The following is a 23,991-nucleotide window of genomic DNA, read 5'->3' on the forward strand; positions in this document are numbered from 1 at the left end:
ACTTCTTGTGTGGTAGCACAAAATAGCATCCTGATGCCTTTTACCCATTGTCCAAATATATTTCCCACCTCCTTACAGTACCATAGAATTTCAAGTCAAAACCAGAAACTTCTCTGAGAATAACTTGGTGTTACATTTCACCAGAGCGGACTGACAGGGATGTTCACTGAGCTGTTCAGATACTATGAAAACTTCGTGAAAAATAGCTACAGCTCTGGAGACACAGACTAAAGAAAAAAGAAGGACAAGAAATTTTATGACCACTAGTTTTTAAGCTTGCAAGTACTGATCTAAAGCAGGACCCTGAAGTAATTCCTAATGAGAATAAAATCCTATTTACTTAAAAACTATAAAAACTGAGGAAAAAGTATTGGTAGGCATAGGAAGAGTCTTACCTGTTGATGGTTCCTCTGTAGGTAAAGACAATAAGGTTTGATTAACAAAGCACAGAGGCATGACTGAAAAATTATCCTGTGATGAAATACTGCTTTCAATATGATACCTGTTTGAATCAAAGAAAAGCATGTACAGGTTAAGAAGAAATACATTAGAAATATCCAATAAATCTGTACTTCAGTAAAGAACTACCGATAAGAAGGGTGTGTAGCTATAGGAAGAAGGAAACCCACATCACAAGTTAACTGAGCCTCCGTAACATCAGGCTAGGAACAAAAGAACTGTAACACGGAATCAACCCAGTGCTTATCCAGACTGTTATCTAGCCCCTAATATAATCTTGTAACAGATGCTTCAGGAGAAGTTGATGAAACGCCCTAATGAAACACCGTGTATCACCTTCTCTCCTACTCTTCTTACATTCTAACCCCCTTTACACTCTGAGCAGAGAGTGCCACCAAGGCTGGCAGAGTCATATCACGTTGGGCATGACAAGATGAGAGGATTTTCTTTTCTCGAAAGATATCCCACTGATTGAAATATAGGCAAGCCTAAATTAGTATTTTGTTAAGACAAGCAAAAATGGAGAGGGGAGAGGGGAGAGGGGAGAGGGGAGAGGGGAGAGGGGAGAGGGGAGAGGGGAGAGGGGAGAGGGGAGAGGGGAGAGGAAGGGAAGGGAAGGGAAGGGAAGGGAAGGGAAGGGAAGGGAAGGGAAGGGAAGGGAAGGGAAGGGAAGGGAAGGGAAGGGAAGGGAAGGGAAGGGAAGGGAAGGGAAGGGAAGGGAAGGGAAGGGAAGGGAAGGGAAGGGAAGGGAAGGGAAGGGAAGGGAAGGGAAGGGAAGGGAAGGGAAGGGAAGGGAAGGGAAGGGAAGGGAAGGGAAGGGAAGGGAAGGGAAGGGAAGGGAAGGGAAGGGAAGGGAAGGGAAGGGAAGGTGCCCAGCAGAGGGGTGACTCTCCCTCAGGAAGTGATGGCTGACTTTTGAAGCAATCTCAGGAACAGAACAGAACAAAACAAAACAAAACAGGCTACTCTACAATTATCATACCCATGCTCAGCAATGTCTCTCTCAATAAGCAGTATTATTTCAACGGGAAAAGTTATGGATTAAGGCAAGGTAAGGATCACAGAAGCTGTTGTGAGGTAAGCAAAATACTCACCTTCCAAACAGGAAATGAGGAAGTGATATCAAAAGACATCCAAGTGACATAATTGTGCAGCCCAAAGCAATTATTCTGGGTCTGTGAAGCTTAGCTCCAAAGTAACTCACAAATGCTATCAGCAGTAAGTTGCCTGCAAAAAGAACCGGGTTCATATTTACAAACCAAAGCATCCTTCAAAAGACATAAAGTGCAATGCAAATTTGAGTAGATCTTGTTAGCTCAACATCTGGTACTTCTCTTGTCTTGTAAAAACTGTAACTAGACAGGGAACTGCCTAGATGATGAAGTAATTCCTTTCTATCTGTGATCTTTTTCTGGAAGAGTTACATCACATGGAAAGAACATGAAAATAGAAGACAGAATGCAGAAGAGATTATGGTGAAAGAGATTTTTGACTGCATCTATGTAGAGAAAAAAATTCCCACAATTTCACATAGAGACCAGGCCCAGGTGCTGCAGAATAGTTGCTGTTTGACGATGTTATTCTCCTACGATATTTTGTTTTGCAAAGTGTGGGAAAATACAGAAGTATATGTGCAAGTGTTTTTGTACCAAAAATAATAAACACAAGATGATATACAGAGAAAAAGGGAATAATAAATTAATATCAACTTCAGTAATAGTTTGAGAGGAATAAAAAAATACAGATTTTTGTACCTAATATCATTCAAAAATACAAATGTGCTAAAAATCTTCATTCTTTTCTCCTCCACTTACACTTCACATCAGCTGAATTTCTCTACTCTTCATTTATTGCTATGCAACTAGGAAAAGAATCAAGCTTCATGTTATGAATCAGGCCTCATAAAAGTAATAATTTAGTAATCATAGGCCTACTAATTTTGTAATCGTTTTGTCAAAAGAACAAAACCGTGTCTCTGAGTGATGAGCATCATGCTCTGAAAGAAGATAACATCTTTTTTTATGTATGATTGCTAGACAGGCTATATTGAACCAGTGGTTTGAATGACACTTGAGGATGTACAATTACATGGTCTTAATAAGTTCCTTACATCTGTCACATACACTGACTCTTAATAATTTATAATATTAATATGATTATTCACAGTTATTTTACCTCCTTGGAGATACGAATACCACAAGTGGTTACAGAAAAGTGCATATGAGAGGATAATTCATTTAAAATAATAAGCCATTTACACACCACATCATTAACCTTGGCCACTTCCTATTTCTTGAAGTCTCCTCCTTAGCAAAAGCAAGAATATATTCTGCGTATTCTTTCTCTATCATAACTTGAGCTGCCCCATCAGGCTGCTTTGCAGGCAGCAGCACAATGTTGACAGTAATTTCTTCTTCTTGCACATATGGGAGACCAGGAAAAGGGGGAGAAGGAGCGTTGTCTCCCCTCCCCATCAGTATATGAGCCTGTGCATACCATTTCCTCAGCGGAGCCAGGGGTAATAAAGATCCACATTGTGACTTTAAGGATATGAAACACATTCTCTGAGGATCTTTGTTTAGATGTGTCTGTAGCTCTGAAGCCTTTTGTTTGTTTTTTTATTTTTGAATGACATGACACAAGCTTGTCACTGATAGGCGAGGTCAATAAAAGCAGAACTGGAAACTTTCTTTACAGTTGTACAGATACAAAATCTTTAGATACTACTGAGTTTGCGTAAAGAGACTATCCGCTCCAACCAACTGTGAGGTTATTGATTAAATGAACTGTAAAATGCTAAATTTGAGCTTAAATTCAAACAAAATGTATGACATCTTTCTGTTTTGTTCAGAAAGATTCAATACAAAGCTCATAAACTAGTTCTATTTTGTTAGTTGCTTTGTCATGTCTTACAATAGTGCAGAAATCAGCTGAACTAGCTTTTAATGCTAAACTTCTTCATTTAAGTTGTCGTGTTAGTTTCCAAGACACTAAACACGTGAATACCAGTTGAATTGGCAGGATAAAGTCGGTTACTATCGTCACCATACAGTAATTGACAGATTGCTATGGACAGGAAAGTTATGAATACATGTTCAACCAACATATTATATTTTCAAATAATAAGAAATATTAAAATGAGTAGTTACCAATTTCAAAGCTTCCATTAATGATGCCCACTAAAGAAGCTGGAATATTAAATTGCTTCTCTATCTGTGTGTACATGCTGTTCATGTAAGCACCAGACATCGTTTTACCCACATATGCAAGTGATAGTGCCAGCAGAAATACCTAGGAAGGAAAGAGGAGAATGCACAGAGAATTCAGAATTATATCTTTAGAAATATTCGGTGTTTATTTCTCCCATCAAAGATGTGCTTCCAGGTGAAACAAGTGAACAGTTCTGTTCCACCTATGTATCTGTAAATCCCATCATCTATCCTTGTCCACAGAGTTATGGCTTCACTATACCAAAAAAAAAAAAAAAATAAATTAAAAAATATTTTTATTTCTTCACCTTTGATCAAGACCATCTTCAGAAACCTTAAGCCCCATTTCCCCAGCCAAGACAGGCACAGCACAGCCTCTCCCACCGAGTGTCTGCTGCAAGATTGCCATCTGCAGGACTGCATAACGCCTGCAGCCAGACCAGTGTGCAAAGTTCTTTGCATCCTTTGCTCTTCTGAGTGACAAACTACTTGCAGAATTAAGATCGTTTTCTTTGATCAAATTACTTCATCGAGTATGTGCTCTCCCATCTCAGTAGAGCTCATGAGCCCAGAACAAGTAATTTCAAACAGGAGCAAATAGTGTGTCCTTTTTACAAGAATCTAGTTGACAGCAAAAAAATAAAGATGAATATATGCAGTAGTATTCAAATCCCTTTAACTTAAGCATTCTTAATAAAAAATATTTATGAAATATCAATAGTATTTTAAAATGCATCTGCTGCAAATGCTAAAAGTCATAAGTAATGTATTTGGGCTTTGAATTACTACTAAACCCAAGCTATTTTACAACCTTTTATTGAGCTTCTTGACAGCTTGAATAGTCTAGTTTACATCAACAGCTCATTTTTACTGCTAAATCACAGTCCGTAAGGCTCATTTCACAGGTTTAAGAAGGAATGGTAAACATTACACAAATGCAGAGGTGGAGCTTCAAAGGGGCAATCAAACATACACCTCCAACACATCACAGAGTGTAAAGTACAGGGACATGAAAAGCAACACGTGATTGCTTAGAAACTTGCTTGACCTCAGTTAAGGCATTAAGGGTAAGGAAAGAGAGCTTATTCATTCATTTAGTCTAGACTGTAATTTCTACCAAACCACTATAAGTGCAAGCAATTACAGTTGTGTATTCATACAAAATTGCTAAAATATTTATGTACCTTCAGCTTGGAAAGGCAGCAGAATTTGTCCCCTGCACGTGGCTTCTCAGCGTCCTTCATGTTGCCCTTTTTAAATTGATCCCGATGTCTGAGTCTGTCCAATGATCCTTTTACAAGACAAAAGAAAAAAGAAACATTGTTTCCCCATGTTTGCAAAACAATCAGATTCCTTCTAAGCTATTTGATATTTGAGCATCTTCCTTAAACAATTGCAGACTGGATTCCAACGAAAACTACAAGCCTATACACTTTATTCTAATCAAGAAAATTTGACATGTGAATGTCAACAATGTAACAGCTAGATATTTCTCATCAAATGCGGAATGCTGTCAGCAGCGTACAACCAGTGAGCGAAGAACAGGGAAAGAAACATTCTGAGACCAAGCTAGTTCATCTGTAATACAGCTTTTCGGTCTTCCTCACAAGCCCTTGGTAGTCACTACTGTGGGAGACAGGACTACCAAGATGTATATGTTTGACTGACGTATACCTGTCTCCATGGCCTTTATTTACTATGCCTGTCCTTCCTAGACATAAAAAGGACATTTAGTTCTGCTCTGCATGTTCTATTGAGCCCTCCCCACTTCCACTGGCATCAAGGTAAACTTGCTAATTTTCATAGAAACTGTATTGGAGACTAATATCTTGGCACTAAAATTAGAAGGAGAAAAAATAAAACCAAACTCACGAGATCAAATTAAGTTCTAAATGGAAACAAACCAGACCTCGTTCTGCTTCCCCTCCCAAGACTGGAAAAAAAACATCCCTCTTTATTTGTCTGACTGCTTTTAGTCATCTCCATCTCGAGGGTTAGAGCTTCTGATAGTGCTAAGCCACCTGCTTTCTTACACATCTTTCATATTTGCCAAAAATGTGTACAAAGAAGGAGCAATATATTCTATGGGCTTGGAATGTACTTACTTGGAAAAGCCCTTGCACATCTGAGGGTTAGCATGAGGACTTAAACAGGGAGAACACCAGTTTAAAGATTTCTCTATAAGGATTGCCATAAATGCATCATTAAATCAAGTTACTCAATACAGTTCCCACTGTCTGTTGGAGTAAGCTGAAGAAAACCAGGACAAGTCAGAGCCCTACCTTACAGTCGGGATGAATATGGGTGAATTTCCTCTTTTCAGTCTCAGATACACTTTTCAAGTGTGATCTTGTGGCACCTGCTCTTCTCTGTGTTTTCTACTTCACGGAGCCATAGTTGGATGCAAGTTGTGCTTGACAAGCCCAATAGGACTGAATTGCCTTTCACATTCTTCAACCCAACACTCCCCCAGGCAATCTCTTCAAACACTAATTTCTACAACTATGTTAATCCTCTCAAACGTGTTTATTAACTAACTTGATTCCTAGCAAATTCATGGTTATTAACTCCTTCCACAGCTACCTCTTCATTTTCAGTCTCTAAAAGTATATATTATTATAGCATTCCTGGAAATATTTACTTTACAATGAAGTGTAGGAAGTCTGCAACTTAGACAATTAACTATTATATATAAATAATTTGCATTTCTGATTTGCTTAAAGATGCTTACACAAACTGTGTTGAATCACAGCACTAAACTGTGCTTATACAGCTATGTACTTTCTTTGCAATTTGGCATAAAAGTTTATACCTCAGGGAATCATTTATGCTTTATCTTAATACTTCTTTATTCAGACTGTAGCCCACCTGTGATGCCAAATGATGAGCAAGAGAACAAAGATTGCAGTCCCTGATATCTGTCCTGTTCTGCTCCTAGTAGTTGGCAGTGGGATTCTGTCCCTCACTATACCAGTCCCTGCATTTCACTAACATACACAGGGAACATCATCTGGCTAATTACAGGTTTTCTCTTCTGGTGCTAAAAGAAACCAGCCACCAACCTCTGCCCGCGTTTCTCTTAGGCCATCAGAAACATCACACCGTCCCTCATAAAACTGCAGGTGACAAAATGGCAATGTTTGCCTCTATTTAACTTCCCTCAAAGCATAAATCATCATAGAAGAAAACGCATTTCAATCCATTTGTTACTGGGAAGATCATTGATGTTATAAATTGAATAACAAAATAAACAGAATTATTATTTCCAGCTATGTTCCTGAGGGTCCTATCCCCAGCTTTAAAATATTTTTGTGGTCACACTTGGTTAATTGGAGCTGAAGCCAACACAGACTAACAGCCTAGATTATCAGAGATGTAGATGCATAACTCACCCAGCTCAGGTGCATTTAAATCCAGGTTAAAATGCAGACTACCATTTCTGTGCCTAAAGATGAACCAATAGTGTTCCTACTCCCTTCTCCCATCTCCCTGCTCTCCATTGTGCATTCTTCTTGCTTCACCTTTCTTCCACACTTGGAATCTCGAGACTCTTCTGCAAACTCATTAAACAGGCAGAAATGTAATGCAGCAAAAAGATTGCTTTCCAAGTAGTGAGCTGATCTGGCCCGCAGAATGGTTCAACAGAGCGACGTAATCAAAAGAGCAGGAAAGTAAAGCCAAGAACATGATAAGAGAAAGTAGGGTTGAAAGCAGAGTAGGAAAGGATGGAGAGTGAAACCTGCCCATTTGAGCACTAGTGATGTGTTACGTCACCTCAAATATTTGTGGAACTACAGTCTCAAGCCCTAACCTAAGCTGCCCAAGCCAGCGCTAAACACAACTGGCCTCTTAGAATCAGCACAGCTATAAGGAAATTATCTCCTTCAGTGACCACCAATCAGTATCTTTTTAGCCAACAGCAAGAGGAGAGGAAGTAGTAACTTATGCTACTAGGATATTCACTTTGTGACTAAGTTTTGTAACAAGCCACTTGAGGAATTTATGAAAGCCAGGTGAAACTATGTATTTATGGGAAAAAATCACCCCTGGGTTCTGGCTAACATACCAAACACCTACACTTGAATCCTACTCATAAGCCTCCAATGTCCACTGAAATTTCAGGGACGAGGTCACTTGAGTCCCTCTTTACAGGATATTACTCCTTTCCCTTCTGCACTGAGTTTGGAACATATTTATAGCAGGCTAGGTTAGGTAGCAGTAACATCACAGCTGCCAATTCCAGCCATCACCACTATGGACTACATTTCCACAGGCAACCAGAAAGACAGACAAGGGATCAGAAGAGTTGCTTCTAGAAGACAACCACTTTACACAGTGCACAAAGAACTAAAGCACATGGTGTGGGCAGTTTTAGTACAGGCTACAGCTACAAAGCAGATGCATGAAGTACAGCTGAGGTAATTTGGGCTGAATGAGGTTGGATTAAAAACAAAGCAGATACATCCTGTGTGGATCAAAACAGGCATATCCAGTGAGGCTGATGACGGTAGGTGGGTTAGCATCAAGAGACACAAGTCTGGACCCATTTGTCCTGCACAAACCCATAAATACATTTTTCAGTTTTAAACTACATTTCACCTTAGCTAACCAATAAAAAAGAGGAAAAAAAAAGCACACAAATATCTGGATTTAAATGTCTAGGAAGCAATATTCTGCAAGTCCCAAGGTGACATCCAGTTTTCAATGTAAAATGCATCTTCCATTTAGCTCAGCTTAGTCATATGGATAAACTGATAAGTCCTTCTTTTGTTTACAAACAGGATTAAAAATCACAAGGTAACCAAGCAGAGGGCAATTATAGTGTTAGAATTTTTGACTACTTTATTTTTCCTGATGCAAAAAGCATTTTGAAATCCTGTTTTACTAGGCACAGTTCAAACTGTTACTCAAATGCAATTACACTAATATTGGACTGAGACAAAGGAAAATATTTTCATGGCAAAAGAATTTGGTACTTACGGTTTTGAAAAGGCTTTCAGAACAAATGACTGATATTGTCCGCTTAAACTTTGACCTTTATTCTAAATCGTTGAAAATTAACCCAAGTATACTTACTGCAGAATTTGTGGTTTTGCCAAATTATTTCAGCTGTGCATTTTAGAGTATTCACTCTGATGCGAAAGGCGCAGGCTGAGTTCTTCATTAGAAAATAATTAAGCCCATCTCTTTCCCTTTCCCACCAAAACAGGCCAGGATCTGCGGTGGTGCCAGAACCCTGAGGATGAAGTGCTGAACCTCCTGCCCACTGAAGATGTCTGAAGAGTGCTCACAAGCAAGAAACCAACTTCAAGAGTACATGTAACTGTGTAAATTTACAGGTTAAATGGTGCCCTAGCAAAGGCTGATACTAGGTTAGACTGGAAGTGGGGGATTAATTTGTATTTCTCACATCTTGAGGGGGTGTTTAAGCCCTGAATTAGTGGATGGAAAGCAGTACAGGCATAATCATTGGCCTCTTCTTGCTGTGTTGGAATGATTTGGAAGAAAGCGTAGCCCTTCCCAGTTGATATCAATCACTCAGAGGCTCAACAGTAAGGCAGAACTAGGTCTGAACCAAAAGTGGAGAAAATTACCTCAGCCCCTGAAGCACAGAGGTATAATATTCTCTTCAGCATCCCCAGCTGCTGGTCTTCAGCGTTTCTTCTCAGTGTAACAGCCTTTCTGGATCTGCTTTCAAAGTATCCAAGTTTAACTAACCTACTATGTAACTGGGGTGCTGTTAATTCCAGAAAGGAGCAAAGATCCTAATAATTAGGCACTGCAACTTTCACTAAGAGAACCCTTTTTTTTGGGACTTTTGTTGAATGATGATGGTTCACCATGCAAAACTGAAAGATAAAGAAGGTGCCTACAGTCAGACAGCTGCTGTGGTTGGCTGTGGTTGTCCTACAGGCTGTGTGCTGCTGGTTACTGATTACTGACATTACAAAGTCAGAGAGTAGTTTGACCAAGCATAAATCGTTCTAGCTAATGAGACAAAATGAGATTATGACTTTGATCACAGAATCACAGAATGTCAGGGATTGGAAGGGGCCTCAAAAGATCATCTAGTCCAATCCCCCTGCCGGAGCAGGAACACTTAGATGAGGTTACACAGGAAGGCATCCAGCCGGATTTTGAATGTCTCCAGAGTAGGAGACTCCACAACCTCCCTGGGCAGCCTGTTCCAGTGCTCTGTCACCCTCACTGAGAAGTTGTTTCTTCTCAAATTTAAGTGGAACCTTTTGTGTTCCAGTTTGAACCCATTACCCCTTGTCCTATCATTGGTTGTCACTGAGAAGAGCCTGGCTCCATCCTCGTGACACTCACCCTTTATATATCTGTAAACATTAATAAGGTCACCCCTCAGTCTCCTCCAAGCTAAAGAGATCCAGCTCCCTCAGCCTTTCCTCATAAGGGAGATCAAATTGGGCAGACATCAGCTTTAAGAATAAATAGTTATCACTTCAAGTACTAGTGCTGAAGTAGGTTTCATCTGTGACTTTAAGTCTCTTGGGAACACTTGTGTTTGCCTCTGTCACAGGATCAACTGTTAATGTACAGGAAAAGTCTAAAGGCAAGGTCTAAAAAGCATGGTGAGGGTGGGATTGGGATTAATGAAAGCCTGGTTTAAAGCACAGCCTCCAAGGCAGCATTTCTCAGGAAGCACCCAGCCTTCCTGACAAATTTCCATAGACTGCCACATATCCTGTTGTGGTCAGGCTGCTGGGAGTGGGAAATAACTGACTGGCAAGGTACGTGGCTTTTTTGTTACACAGTGTGTTTTTATCTCACAAACTGCTGCTGTACTGAAAAACACTTTGATGTGTTTCATCATGCCCACTGATGTCTTACAGACCTTTGGTGGCTGAGGATCCTGGCCTGCTCAGTGCTGCACCAAAGCATGAGGTAGGGCATTTTTACCTCTTATTTCTTATAATAGAAGTTCACAATTGTAACTTTCTGAGAGCACACCTTCTCAGTTCCCACACACTGGAATATTTCTCAAGTAAAAATCTATTAACATGCTTCCAATACGTGAAAAGCTTCATGCTCCCCCAGAAAATATGCATTTCATAAGAGCTATTGCACTGTTTTCTCTTCTTGCTTCACCATGGTCTCCAAATCACACCTGACGGCTGTCTGTACTGGGATTTTGCTCATGCAGTTTAAGTAGAAACAGAAATTCTGCTTCTATATTTTACTTCCTTTAACTGAAATCTGAGATAAAGTCTTATTTCTCACTAAGTATTTTGAGTTTTCTTGCATTTCATGTTTTCTCCACTTATCCATTGCCACTTCTGGAAAACTGAAGAATCCTCTGACAAAATATTAAGAAAATATAAAGACAGTGGTTGGTCCGAGTTGGGCCGCATACTGCTTCGTGTTCACAGAAGACAATACAATGAAAAAGCAATAGCAAACAGGTGGAAAATAGCTGAGTGTAAAGCTGCTTTACCTCCATGTGGCCATCCTTGTTTCCCTTAAAAAGAACAGCTAAAAGTGGAGAGGGAAGAAGATACTGCCCACCAAAATGGCAGTTGTTCATCAGCGTATGTCAATAGCAATGTAGTATTCGTTCAGATGTAAAGTGGCTTTTCTCCTTAACCCATACAACGTGCACCAGCCATCTGTGTGTGACTAAGCCTTGTTCTATGTGGGAAAGAAATCTCAGTGTCATTAGAGCACTACCCTTGATTTTGCATTAAAAATAACTTCAGTATTCTAATTGCAAAAGTTACCTATGGAAATCTGACTGCAAGCAGCTGATCAAGAGATTTGGCTAGGAGAATGCACAGGGAATTTGGTACATTTATATTTATCCTAGTTGATTAGAAACTAGAACTGTAGATCTCAGTTTAGCTCTTTTTTACCCTGTGTTTTGCTATTACAATGATTTACCAGTCCTATCTTCTTTCTCTCTCACCCCATCCATTTTTTTAATGATTCATCTCATAACTATTTTTACAATATATTCTACATATATTTTAATCCATGCCTATTTGGGGAGAGGAGAAGCCATGGTTTTGTCTACAGAGGTCCCTGTTTTCAAATCTCCTTATCCATCCTAATTATTTAAAAGTGAGCTTCTGAGATGCATGCAAGTATTTTCAGTATCTACGGGAAATAAGCAAACCAGGGAAATAAAAGCCATTGTCTGGGTTTTAATGAATTATTAAATAATCAGCCATTAAATAAACCTTGAGATAGAAAGTCATAGTAACAACACATACAGGACTGTAATTCTACAACCTCAGTACAATTATTTAGTTCAACAATAATTTCTGCTCAGGGTGAGTAAGGTTGAAGATTCAGACACAGCAAATAAATAACAAAAAACTGAAAGCAGAAATTCCAGTCAAATAAACATCTCCTTATAGCAGGCACTTAACAACTTGCTCTAAATACTTATTTCCATATCAGAAAAAAATAATCCATGTGGCAGTTTAACTGATTTATAGTTTGTGCCTGCTATCATATGATTTTCTAGCTCCACTTTAGACAACTTTGCTTTTAAAATGTCATCATCAACAATGTACCTTTTAGAAACTGAAGACAAATAAATGCCCTCTTTCATCTTGAAAATAAAAAATAATTAAGGGGGGAAGAAGAAGAAAAAAAAATAAAACAACAAAAAAACAAACAAAACAACACCAAAATTATAGATATAAAAGCTGAAGTACCTCTTCAGGACGATGGTTTTAATCACTGTGTGCCATCAGCTTATCTGAACTGACTTTTGAGATTTAAACACCTATTTCCAAAGGTTCACATTACCAGTTACAAAATATTTACTCTTCTTATACGTAACACTCAGTTTTGGTCAATTTGTATTAGCAAGGTGCCTTAAAGTATGAATTGATGTGCTGAACATGCACAGAAGTCAAAAGACTTTCACTTATTGATGTGCTTAAGTATGAACTGAGTTTCTCTTTAAAAGCAAAATGAAGAAGTAAATGTTTCAAGGGCATGTTTCCTCAGACACAGAGAAACAGATAAAAACACACACACTAACAAGAGTTTTCCCAAGGACTGTCTGCATTCCAAAACCTCTCTGGTATTCTGTTTTTCTGTAGCACCATGAGAAAGGAAGTACTATTGGAATTATATTAATCTTTATTTCATGGAGAAAGTGTCTTAGGTACTTCTGCTTAGAAATGAACAACAGCTGGTATCCCAACATTCGGCTCCACAGTCCTGGAGGAAGGAAAAAGGCTTTTTACAGGGATAAGGAAAGAAATTATTTCTATGAAAATAATGTTTTCCCAGAAAAAGATATTAGACTGAAAATACATTTCTTTTAGTTTTTAGCTGTCAGAGAGTTCTGGGTGGTTTTGTTGTGTTTGTTTCGTGGTTTGTTTTGGTTTGAGTTTTTTTCACCAGGCTTTTGGAAGCTGAAGGTTACTGCTGAAACATTTTTAGAGTAAGTGTGTGTTCTCACTCTTAAAGTAGGTAATTGTGGCCTACTTGTGTGGTCTGTGTGCATAAAAGAATGCCTGAATGAATACACCTGTAAGGCCCATATCTAGGCACTTAATGACTTCTGTGAATTTTCAGTGTTTGGATGTGTTTAGGTGATTTCTCCTAAAGGCCGTATTTGCACCATATTCACCCCTTCCTGCGTTATCAGGCCACCACTTGAGACAGTGAGATTAGAGGAATTTTTTCTGTCTGGGTAGATTTTGTTTGAGGGATACTCTAAACATTCCAATGCTTCAATATAAGGAAAATAACTTGAGAGAGTCAAGTATTTGTATAAAATGAGATAGACACTATTCTCAGCAAGAAGATTGCTTGAAGATCCTCATCCAGAGTCTCACAATAGGTATTAGAGAGAGTCAGATATTTCCAGAGAGTAATTTATCCCATCTCAAGACAGCTGTCTAAAATAAGTGGGAGGAAACAGTCTCTGGAGCTGCTGCTTTCTTCCCTTTGATTTGTAAGTCTAGAGAGCTAGCTTAGTCTAGCTAGCTAACTTTCAGACAGATAAAAATCAGGTCAGATGACATCTGTCCTGTTTATCTCTCCTTATGTCATTCTAGATTTACTCATCTTGGCCAAGGAACAAAAAAGCCTGTCATACAGCAGCTCCCATCCTAAGGTCAGGACCCCCTTACAACCACTTATGCAAGCTCACAGGAAATTCAAATGAATAAATGGTGTTCTAATGGAAATCAGTAGAAGTTCTCAGTAAAAAAATGCAGAATTGATGTACAATTATTGGTCCTGGTCTAAATATTATATGTAATGATGAGTTACATACCAAAAATACAGAAGTCACTTCTGGCCTCACTCTAAATGCATGATTTTGGAAACACTGAGGACTAAGTAGCTCTTTCCCAGCACTGCAGTTGTAAACAAACACAAATGTAACTAATTCAGTAAAGGCTGGAAAGATGAGCTATGTAACCACAGAACTGAGCACTACAGCAACTATCATGGGTTGCACATCCCATAGGACATAGTGTGGCAATTCAGGTAAGGAGGTTATGACACAGATTTGGTTTACTGTGATTTCCCCCATTGGTTCAGAGCTGGACCACCATCCAAGCAATGTTTAAAACCATTTTCTTTCTCAGCTGCATCTCCTGAGATCTCCTTTTGTACTGCAGGCTTATCAGGAGACACAAGGGAGCTTAAAATTTTACTGCTCACTAGCACTGATTGGGTTGGTGGCTGTGCGGAGCTGTGATAGTTGAAGAGCCGTGCAGCTCCCAGGCAAATGGAGGCTAATGGAGAGAATTTCTAACAAAAACGACACAGGATTTTCTTCTCGGGTTTGTGCCCTGGTCTGGCTATGCACTCCAAAAGCTTCACTGCAAAGTTAAACCTTCAAACAGATCAGCAAAACTGAGTCTAGAAACCTCAAAAGACAGACTCTTTCACAACATTTTCTCTCCTTTCAGCTCCTCATAGATGTCACAATATCTGCACAAAGCCAAAAACCCCTCTGAAGGTATTTTGGGAACCTACTCCCTCAGAGGACAGTGGGGAAGGATGCAAAATAAAGAAAGATGTAATAATTCAACTGACTCTGTTCTAATAAAAAATGTATTTATTCTGGCAGTGGCTATACTAGACTGAGGTAAAACATGGGAAGTCACAAGGTCTCCTTGTACTGACCAGTGGAAAGACTAGTAGGTAAGAGCTTCATCTACACAAGCCAGGTCAACTCTGTGCATCCACCTTAACTCATCTTCATCTAATTTTTTCCCCTGTAACACAATAACAATAAATAGTAATTTATAGCAAGCATTCAGATTCATATATTGGAGATAATATTGTCTACATGCAAAACATTGATTGTTGTCTGTTTTCATAAAAATTTATTTATTTAAACTAGAGAGGATGTCATAACAGTTTCTCTCTTAAGAAAGCAATTTATCACATTGATTTCCACCTGTATGATTTGGAGATTTTGCTTTTGTTTTAACAAAGAAGGTTCATATTTTCCAGCCTTTTAGCAAACTTTATAAAGACATAAAATTCTTTATTCTTTGTAAAATTTGCCACAAGTTTGGAAGACATTCTGTTACACAAAATTCTATTTTTAAATGTTAGAAAACATAAGTGTTCCAATTGTCAAAACAGCTTCTCCAAAAAAATTACCTATGTAAAATAGAATATGAAAACCTAATGTTATACTTCTGGGTGGTACCTCATTTTTAAAGTACAAAGGGATTTGTTGTGTGTTCAAGTTGTCAGCTATCCACTAACAAGGCATATTGTTTCATGAACATACTTTAAGAAAAGTTAAAGGAACAAATGTACTGCAGGTTGACTGGCAGTTCAAAGGCTTCACAGTCTCTCTGGAGTCTTTTCCTCTAAAAAAATGACATTAACTATGATTCATCAATCAGTGGTTTATGTAACCTGATAGCATTTCACTTTCCCTATCCATCAAGTCCCCAAGTGTTTTGGTGTGTGATAATATGCTTTGTGTGCAGAGATATCATCAGGCTAGATACTCGTTATTAGAAAATGTTTAAAGGTGATACTTCTGGCCTTTCTAGGTACACTTTATGTAGGGATCTCTTCTAAGACAAACCAGTCCTAAAAGCTGTGAAACATCTGAGCGGAAGCTCCAGGAACACAGGCAAATGCAGCCCTACTGCACTTCTCTTTGGAGGGCTATCTTATTTTGCAGCCACATGAGCCAACATACCATTAATAAGTTAATTTATGTTTTATGGTATTGTCAATGTAAATCTTCCTACGTAAACTAGTACACTGCATTTGCCCTCAGTGAAAAATTATTACTAACATGACTGATTCTTAGTTCAGCACAACTCCTCTTTTTAAACAGCAGAGTAAATGCCACTATTAATAGCAGAGCTGTCAAGACAGCATCATCTAAAAGACTCAGAGTGTTTCAAGACAAAGCCAGATTGTCATTCTCCTGCTGCAGTTTGCAGAGGGAAAAAAAAAAAAAGAAAAAAAGACTGATTACTGAAAGTGAGATAGTTTAAAAGAAAACTTAGTTAAAACTTATGCACTGGATCAGGTAGGAAGGGCTGTGTAGATTTTATATCTATATCTATATCTATATCTATATCTATATCTATATCTATATCTATATCTATATCTATATCGATATCGATATCGATATCTATATAGATATCTATATAGATATTTATATATACATGATTCTGTGTAGATCTGTTTTGAAAACCAGCACTTTCTCTTGCTGGTGAATGGTTCCATTTGGTCTGTACTGACTAGCGATTCATCTCCACTGAAATAAGTCTGGGGAGCACGGAGGGTGGTTCCTGGTCTCACTGTATCTTCTACAGAAGTCTTTGCTTTTTATCAAATGTTGCGGTGGGGAAAACGGGGTGGAGATTTCTCACAGTTACACTTATTAAATCAGAAACTTCTACACAGACCTAATTCTTTAATGTCTTTTTTCCCTTACAGGAGCATTCAGGGAGACCTCAATCTGCACATTCAGCAGCAACATAGGTTCATGCATGTCAGTCCTGGATATCCTAGGACATTTTAAATGATAGCATAAAACTAAGTTTAGGCACTTGATTTACTCCTCTAATTTCAGATTTGGCCATTTGAACACAAGGCACTTAGACTTTTTCAGAGGTACTGACGATGTCAATGAAACCTTTTTTTATACTTTGTTTTTGTTTCAGATCCTGATTCAGACTTACCGAAAAGGAATCAAAGGCTAATAAAGTTGTCATAAAAATTAAACAGTTTTGTCAGATCACATGAAACATTCTGCTCAACTCATGTAACAGCTACAAGCAGTGACACATGGACTGCTTGGTTTCATTACTAGTAATAGCTACACTGACACATATTAAAGCTGTTGTTTGTATGATTTCTGTTTTATTTAGAAAAAATAAATAAGCTTATTTCAGATTAATGCCTACAGCTTTTCCTTTTCTGTTTTGATGCAACAGGCAAACAAAACAACGAGTTATTCACACTAGTGCCTGGTAACTGAGCAACAATGTAATTTACTGGAGACATCTACCTTGCACAAGAGAACAGCATCTGGTAAAGTGCATGCAACAGGTATTATGGCTTTTTGTCACTCTCATAAATGGGAAAAGTCTAAATGTTTGTTATTAATGTTATTAAGCAATTGTGGAACTCAGAAATTGAAAGGAAGCCAGACTCCACAACCCCCCTGGGCAGCCTGTTTCAGTGCTCTGTCACCCTCACCTTGAAGAAGTTTCTTCTCAAATTTAAGTGGAACCTCTTGTGTTCCAGTTTATACACATTGTCCCTTGTCTTATCATTGGTTATCACCAAGAAGAGCCTGGCAAATCTTTTCATATGGACTTACACACCAGTACAAACATGTAAAATTACAATGTAACTCCTCAGAAAAGATTGGTTGTGGGTTTCTTTACTGAGAATATTTCATTTCTTCCTTAGGCTGCTAACATTTGTTATGCACAATAACTAAGGGTTTTTTCTAAGATCAAGGTTAAGGAACTTTGTCAGTGATAAAAATAGTTTTCTAACTGCTACACTGAATGGTGCTAATTGCACACTACTTAGTGCCAGGTTCTTGAAATTTGAATTATGAATAGTTCTGCTGTCAGAGAGATTCCACAATCTCATATTTCACTCTTGTTTGTATGATAAAACACTAATTCTGCTTAAGAGGTCTTGTAAAAGGAGCCACAATGCCTTGATTTTGTTAACATTACATCTGAATAATAGCTGGATAGACTTCTTGCTGACTCTGCCAAAAGGTGGCTCGGGACATAGAAAATTGCCCTGGAACATCATAAGCCCAGTTTTATTTCTATAATGCACTGAAGAATCACCCTTTCTCTTCTTCCCTCAAAGCACTAGAGGCTCCCCAAGGCCACTTGCAGGACAGCTGGAATTAGGATTTCTTACCAATATTTCTTTGAAAAGCCTGTTTCACTTTTCTTATGCCAACCTATAGCTTGATTCCAGATTAACATAACAACCATTCACTTAGATGCTTTAAAATTCAACTGATTCCGAATACCCAGTCCAATCTTCTAACATCTCAGATGCAAACTACTTCTGATCTATCCAGTGCTTCTTAGGAGTTGAAACCACATGAGCTTGCCTTTTCACAAGAGCTGAGCACATTCAGCACTACTGAGTGTAAGTGTCACCCAGATCTCTTCCCGCCCCAGAAGAAGTGTACTAAGGCATTCAAGTTCAAGATTCAAGCTGTGAATTTTGGCAGGTATCAATCAACAGCCAGATTATTTGCATAATTGTGGTTTTTTAGCGTAATTCTATCTCTCTAAAATGGATCTAATCATGCCGTCATTTCGGGGAACTGGAAGTGCTGCAGTGAAAATAACGCCAGAATGTTATTTCATTGTAGGCAAATGCTACAATGAAAATAATAACAGAAGACTCTTTGGAGAGATAAACTTGTTTCAGATGTTGCAGAGAACATACTGTTATAGTGAAGATAAAACAGCGTTACACATACTTCTATTACACTGTGACTGTCCATCCAGGGAAGGATGACAGGAAGCTGGGGGGGGGAAAAAAACAACATATGAATGTAGCATTAAAAACAGTGAGGAAAATATCCATAAGCATCATCTCATTTTAAAAATAAATAAATATATAAAAGAAACAAATTCAAAAAGTGCATTGTGTCACTTGCGAGAATCTTACTGGCAGACTAAGATATTGTATCAGGTTAAGAGGCTACTATCCCAGCTAAAAATTCCTACTGTATTCAACTCATGCAGCACAGATGCCTGAAGAGAGACAGCACTAGAATTTTAACCATTTCAGTGAAAATCTGGTGTTACAAACTAAACTGGCAAAGGCAGTGGCTTCCGGTACTTGGAATTGAAGCAGTTATGAACTATTTAATGTTCTGTGGGGATATGGAAGATACATATGACAACTTTTTATCATAGACAACTTTGCCTGAGTTTTTGAGTCAGCATCTGAACCTCCATAAATAAATGAAATACCTGTTTTCCAAAGGCTTTTAGTCACCTAAAGACAACTAATAACACAGGGAAACAAAACAAAACAAAAAAAAAAATAAGTGCTTTGCCTAATTCCCACTGAAATCAGGAAAAAATAGTTCTAACCTGTATCCTTGGAAATTTGCAATCAGGTAATTTACTAACATAGAATTTATTCTATTAAAAGCTATGTATTTTTCTCTGAACCAAGATCTGTGCACACTAGAGAAATAAAATTGTGCAAACAGCCTTAATTCTGGCATTTCCTAGCTCTTTAGTCCTAGTCTTTGCCTTCTTAAGAATATTGACACAATTTTCATGCATAACAGAGAAGCTAACAGTGTTAGTAAAACATAAGATTTTACATTAATAATGGTAGAATTTTCATTCATATTTATGTTTTGCTGAAAAGTGTACATGATTTCTACCTTGTTACCCTGAATGATCACCCTATCTGTCAATTTAAATAATTTTCTCTCTCTTCTTATTTGTCATACAGCTTTTATCCCTTCAAACATTTTTTTTTTCCATTTTGATCATTATATACTTCTACAGCAAACCTCCACAACTTTAACCCTTTTCTCTTTTCCAAGATATCTGTTCCCTTATATTTCAGTTACTGGTGATCTAGTGTTTCATTTAATCTGCCTTTCTTTATAACTTTTGTTACCTTATTTAGCCCTTGAAAACTCCCCCAGGGAATATTACCTCAGCGTCTTATCAGAACTGTAAGATTGAGGCTACTGTTCTGATGTGCAATATGCTATTACAGCATCTTCACGATGGCATCCTGAATATACCAGGTTAATATTTACCGATGTGCTAATGTAATAGTGACCTATCTGCCTCTGCTCCTCTCTGGGGTACTTTCTATCTATAGGGATGGGAATTAATGACAGTCTCTGTGCGCTGCCTGATGTCAGAGCTGAGAAAGGTGTGAAGGGTATATAAGAGCCGTATTACTTGTCAGCAAGGAAGGGGGAAAAGGGATACTCCAGAGCTGGATGCAAGCGTGGAATTGTTGCATACACCCCTCTTGCTAACACTGGAGTGCTTCTTCAGTTAGCTACCTGACCACTGAAAGGTAAACAATTTCCCTTTTTACTTACTTAAGATGCAGCGCAACAGATGTGCTTTCAGGAAAGCACAATGATTCTCATTATTAATCAATGGCATTTTTCAGCAACAGGCTAAGATAACTTCAAGATAAATTATACCCAGGACCAGAGTTTGAGATTGGGACATGTCAGAAATTGCAAACTGGAGATATGGGAAAGGATTGAAACTACTAGATGGAAAATGAACATTTACTCTTGAGAGCTATCTGTCTGAAACTGTGTTGTGTCACGTAACTTAGGGGGATCATTTTTTTACTCTAGCTGCTGCTGATTTAGGACTCACTGGGCATCAGTAATAGGATATGCTGAAGAGTATTTGGGTTTGCTTTCAGTTTTGAATCATTATTCCTTTCAGAAAGTTTGGAAGCAAAGATGTGCAACCTAAAGCTGTCAATTTTCTTCATTGCACTTTCTGTCACTCTGAGCTGTTTGGAATCTACACCTATTGAGAAGTGAGTAATAAAAAAATCATACTTATTTCTTTTTAGGAGAAAACATATTCAGATTATTGCATGAATTGCTTTTGCTTTCATGTCTCAGGTAATATAATCAAAAATAGAACTATTCAATTTCACAAGTTATTTAGTTGTTTAGAAATTACTGTCTGTGGCTGATGATCTACCTGATGGTACTTCCAGGAGACAAGGATGGATATTGCCAGCAATGTCACAGAATACACTCTCAAGACTTAATGAGGAAATGCCAGAACAACCAGCAGCAAAGACAAAAAGGTATTGATTTTGTTTGTTTCTTTTAGTCATATCAGTTAAGATTAAATTATGAAGTAAACTTCATGTCAGTGATATTCTGTTACTTGAGACTCTGTGTCTGTTGTTTATTCTCAAAAAGAGCTTGAAATACCCTTCTTCTTATAAATAGAGCCATTCTGTAAGCATAAAGATCAAAGCATTCAGGGCAGAAAGTGAAATCCACAGAAAAAAAAAATTGCAAATCATTTAACCACTTTACAATTATAGTGCTTTCATTAAAAATAAAGGCTACAAATACATTACCTTCAGAATAAATGAGTCTTTTAAAAGGGCTTTCTTATTTAAATTTGTCACATTTTCAAGCCTAAAGGGGAAAAAATACCCTTCTTAAAAACACTGATGCTCTGCTAGAATTGAATTATTTTTAAACCTATTTCCTGTAAGTAAGTAATACTTCATTACAGAGTTAAATATCAACCTAATCAGGGGAAGGAGGAAAATAAGCCATTGGCTTTGATAAAATTTAATGAGTCTGAAATGCATTATGTTTACAAATCTATAAATCCAATTACAGGTAACTTTTTAAATTAATAAAATAGCATTTTGAAAAGTATTTGCAATTTGTACTAACAGATAAACAGCACTGAACTATTCTGTTTGTTGGGCTTTGGGGTGAATTTCTTTCAATAATAATTCTGTTACACATAGAATGAGTTACTATATGTGTCTCTATAGTTGCTTATTCTTTTCTCTCCAAATTTATATCTAAAAGAAAAAGTTATATGACAATTTGGCTATCTCCCAAAATATTTTTGTAATGGAGACTAATTTCCCACATTTTTACACCTGTTACTTTTTTTAAGAAAAAGTAATACTCAGACGTAAGGCACCACCTTTATGAGTGTGGTATGCCTTATCTGCTTTTCTGAGGCCTTGGTTTACAACCTCTCACTGGGTGAACTGTCTCACTGAAGCACATATTCAATTACAGGCTACAGATCAGAGAGCTAACAGGTATCATGGGGTCAGTCAGGCTAGACATCAGCTAGAAATCTAGTATCTTCCTGTAAGGACAGGAGTTTTAGATTTGGAGTGTCAGGGCCTGATTTTGTACCCTTAGCAAAAAAGATAATTCTGCCGTCACAAAGAAATCGGGATTTCCATGAGAACCAGTTGCTGTTGGAACATCATAGTTTAAAGGCTTGATTAAACTCTTTTTAAATCAATAGAAATACTCATGGAAACCTAAGAGAAGCTATAATCAAGACCTATCCAAACATTTCCTTTAAATACAATTACATACTTAAAATATTAAATGTTTAGAAATTGCTGACTGTTAGTCAAAGAAGAACCAGTATAATACAGACATTTCTCTCACAAATGCTGCACATTTAGATTCTTAGATTAATACAAATATTTCTAAAATAATAGATAACATTTGAGATAACAGATTTAGTAAATTTATGTACTTATTGGTAAATGCTCAGAGTTTGAAACTAGGAAATTGTCACTCTTCACAGTAAATTTTTGCTGCAAACTGTTGTCTACCTCATGGCACATCAACATGAAGAAAAACAAGAAAATCAACAATAACTCAATATGTAATCTCAGTGAGCATTTCTGTCTGAAGAAACTGATTAAAAAGAAATAAATAAATAACATGCTACATTAGTTCTACAGAGAGTTCTGTAAATAGTCTGTTGGTCCAGACCATAAAATGTTCTTTTTAGATATTGATTCTTCCATAGACACTCTTTAAAGTCTCATCCAGCAAATTATTATCTCCTACCACAACACCACTTTCGAGTTGCTGGTGTTTCGACAAAGATGTGGCTGCTTTTCAGTAGTGTAGAGATTTTAGACAGAGCAAAATCCTGATTAGTACTGAAGTCAGCAGAAGCAATGCCTGCCACCTCTCATGACATGTGATGCAATTGGGAGAAAGAGTGTTTGGGCTCAATCCACTTGATGTGGACTGGAAGGTTACTGTTTACTTCAGTGAGAGCAGGATGTGACGCTTTTGTGGGAACAAAAGAACTAAGTGATGTTAGTGATAGTCATCATGTTAGTAATCCTCATGATATCAGCAAGAGCTCTAAATAGATTTAGAAGTTCAGCTTAAAGCTAAACATTTAGTCATTGTTTTCACTTACTGTCTTAACAATACTATCATTACAGGTTTTCTAGATGTCATAAACTGCTATGCAGAATATAAATAAAAATGACACATGACTGTTAAGGTCTTTGCATTAAAATAACTCCCATCATTAAAACTGATAATAGCATACAGCACAAGATTTTTTTTCAGGTACAAAGTAGGTGGTAGGAAGATGGTAATGTTCCTGTATTTGTGCACATATTAAAAGAACTCCCACATTAGCACAGCCCAAATGCCTATTAGAAGTGGCACACTTGATTGCTCATCATTTGACTTAATCTTGGCTCTTTTCGTGTTACCTTAGTAGTCACCACCTGGAGAAACGGAAATGCAACACCGCTACATGTGTGACACAACGCTTGGCCGACTTTTTAGTTCGTTCCAGCAACAACATCGGAGCAATTTATTCACCTACAAATGTGGGGTCCAATACATATGGAAAGAGGGACACAGTTGGGCTTTTAAGCAGAGAACCCCAAAACAATGCACAGCTTTGAAGTATTAAAATGAATACTGAGCTTCAGTAAGAGCTTAGTTTTTAATGTATCAATAACCTCTTGGTCATTTATTATTTGTAGAGTCTTAACAGTGCCTTGTTTTCTGTGTGTATGTGTGGGTATGTGATTTATGTTCATCTTTTCACTATGCATGTACAATGACATGCATAGGCTATTGTTTCAACTCCATTAAGAGCTCCAGAAACTTGCTTGTCTAATTCCTTTGTAAAAAAAAAATAAAGATATCACAGTAATAAATGGAAATGTAATTGCAACAGGGTTTTTTATTGTTATTAAAAGGTTGAAAAAGATAACCATGATGTGTATGTCTTTATAGTTGCAGTTCAGTAAGAGAAAGAAATTATTTTAATTAAGATCAACAAAAATCAGAATG

General features: G+C 37.6%; 2 protein-coding genes and 1 long non-coding RNA gene across 9 annotated transcripts in view; 2 read left to right on the plus strand and 1 right to left on the minus strand.

Moving 5' to 3' along the window:
- LOC102084578 (solute carrier organic anion transporter family member 1A2) overlaps positions 1-23,991 on the minus strand; it is a 51,480-nt gene that overhangs the window by 16,379 nt on the left and 11,110 nt on the right. The window contains exons 1-5 of one of the 5 annotated variants that reach the window (XM_005504088.3): positions 8,649-8,689; positions 4,853-4,959; positions 3,609-3,750; positions 1,554-1,686; positions 396-502 (exon numbers count right to left, since the gene is read on the minus strand). In XM_005504088.3, the coding sequence (XP_005504145.1) occupies positions 396-502; positions 1,554-1,686; positions 3,609-3,750; positions 4,853-4,912 (442 nt within the window). In that variant the 5' untranslated portion in view covers positions 4,913-4,959; positions 8,649-8,689. Of the gene's footprint in view, positions 1-395; positions 503-1,553; positions 1,687-3,608; positions 3,751-4,852; positions 4,960-5,540; positions 5,829-5,950; positions 7,016-7,060; positions 8,219-8,648; positions 8,690-23,991 lie in introns of those variants that run through there. The other 4 variants (XM_021289843.2, XM_021289841.2, XM_021289844.2 and 1 more) reach the window with 4 other exon arrangements.
- Positions 10,412-17,868, plus strand: LOC110359887 (uncharacterized). The gene is made up of 3 exons (XR_002415378.2): positions 10,412-10,577; positions 14,737-14,810; positions 17,087-17,868. It is a non-coding gene; the product is annotated as an uncharacterized LOC110359887 (long non-coding RNA).
- Positions 19,858-23,911, plus strand: IAPP (islet amyloid polypeptide). 3 transcript variants are annotated; one of them, XM_021289848.2, is made up of 4 exons: positions 19,858-20,198; positions 20,588-20,684; positions 20,871-20,963; positions 23,408-23,911. In XM_021289848.2, exons 2-4 carry the CDS (start codon positions 20,605-20,607, stop codon positions 23,595-23,597), a joined length of 363 nt encoding a protein of 120 aa, XP_021145523.2. In that variant the 5' UTR covers positions 19,858-20,198; positions 20,588-20,604; the 3' UTR covers positions 23,598-23,911. The 3 variants fall into 3 exon arrangements, with proteins under 3 accessions (XP_021145523.2, XP_021145522.2, XP_021145521.2); XM_021289847.2 differs by having other exon boundaries at positions 19,878-20,198; positions 20,592-20,684; positions 23,405-23,911; XM_021289846.2 differs by having other exon boundaries at positions 19,884-20,198; positions 23,405-23,911.

Source organism: Columba livia, chromosome 1 (assembly GCF_036013475.1).
Source record: "Columba livia isolate bColLiv1 breed racing homer chromosome 1, bColLiv1.pat.W.v2, whole genome shotgun sequence".
Classification (NCBI taxonomy): Eukaryota; Metazoa; Chordata; class Aves; order Columbiformes; family Columbidae; genus Columba; species Columba livia.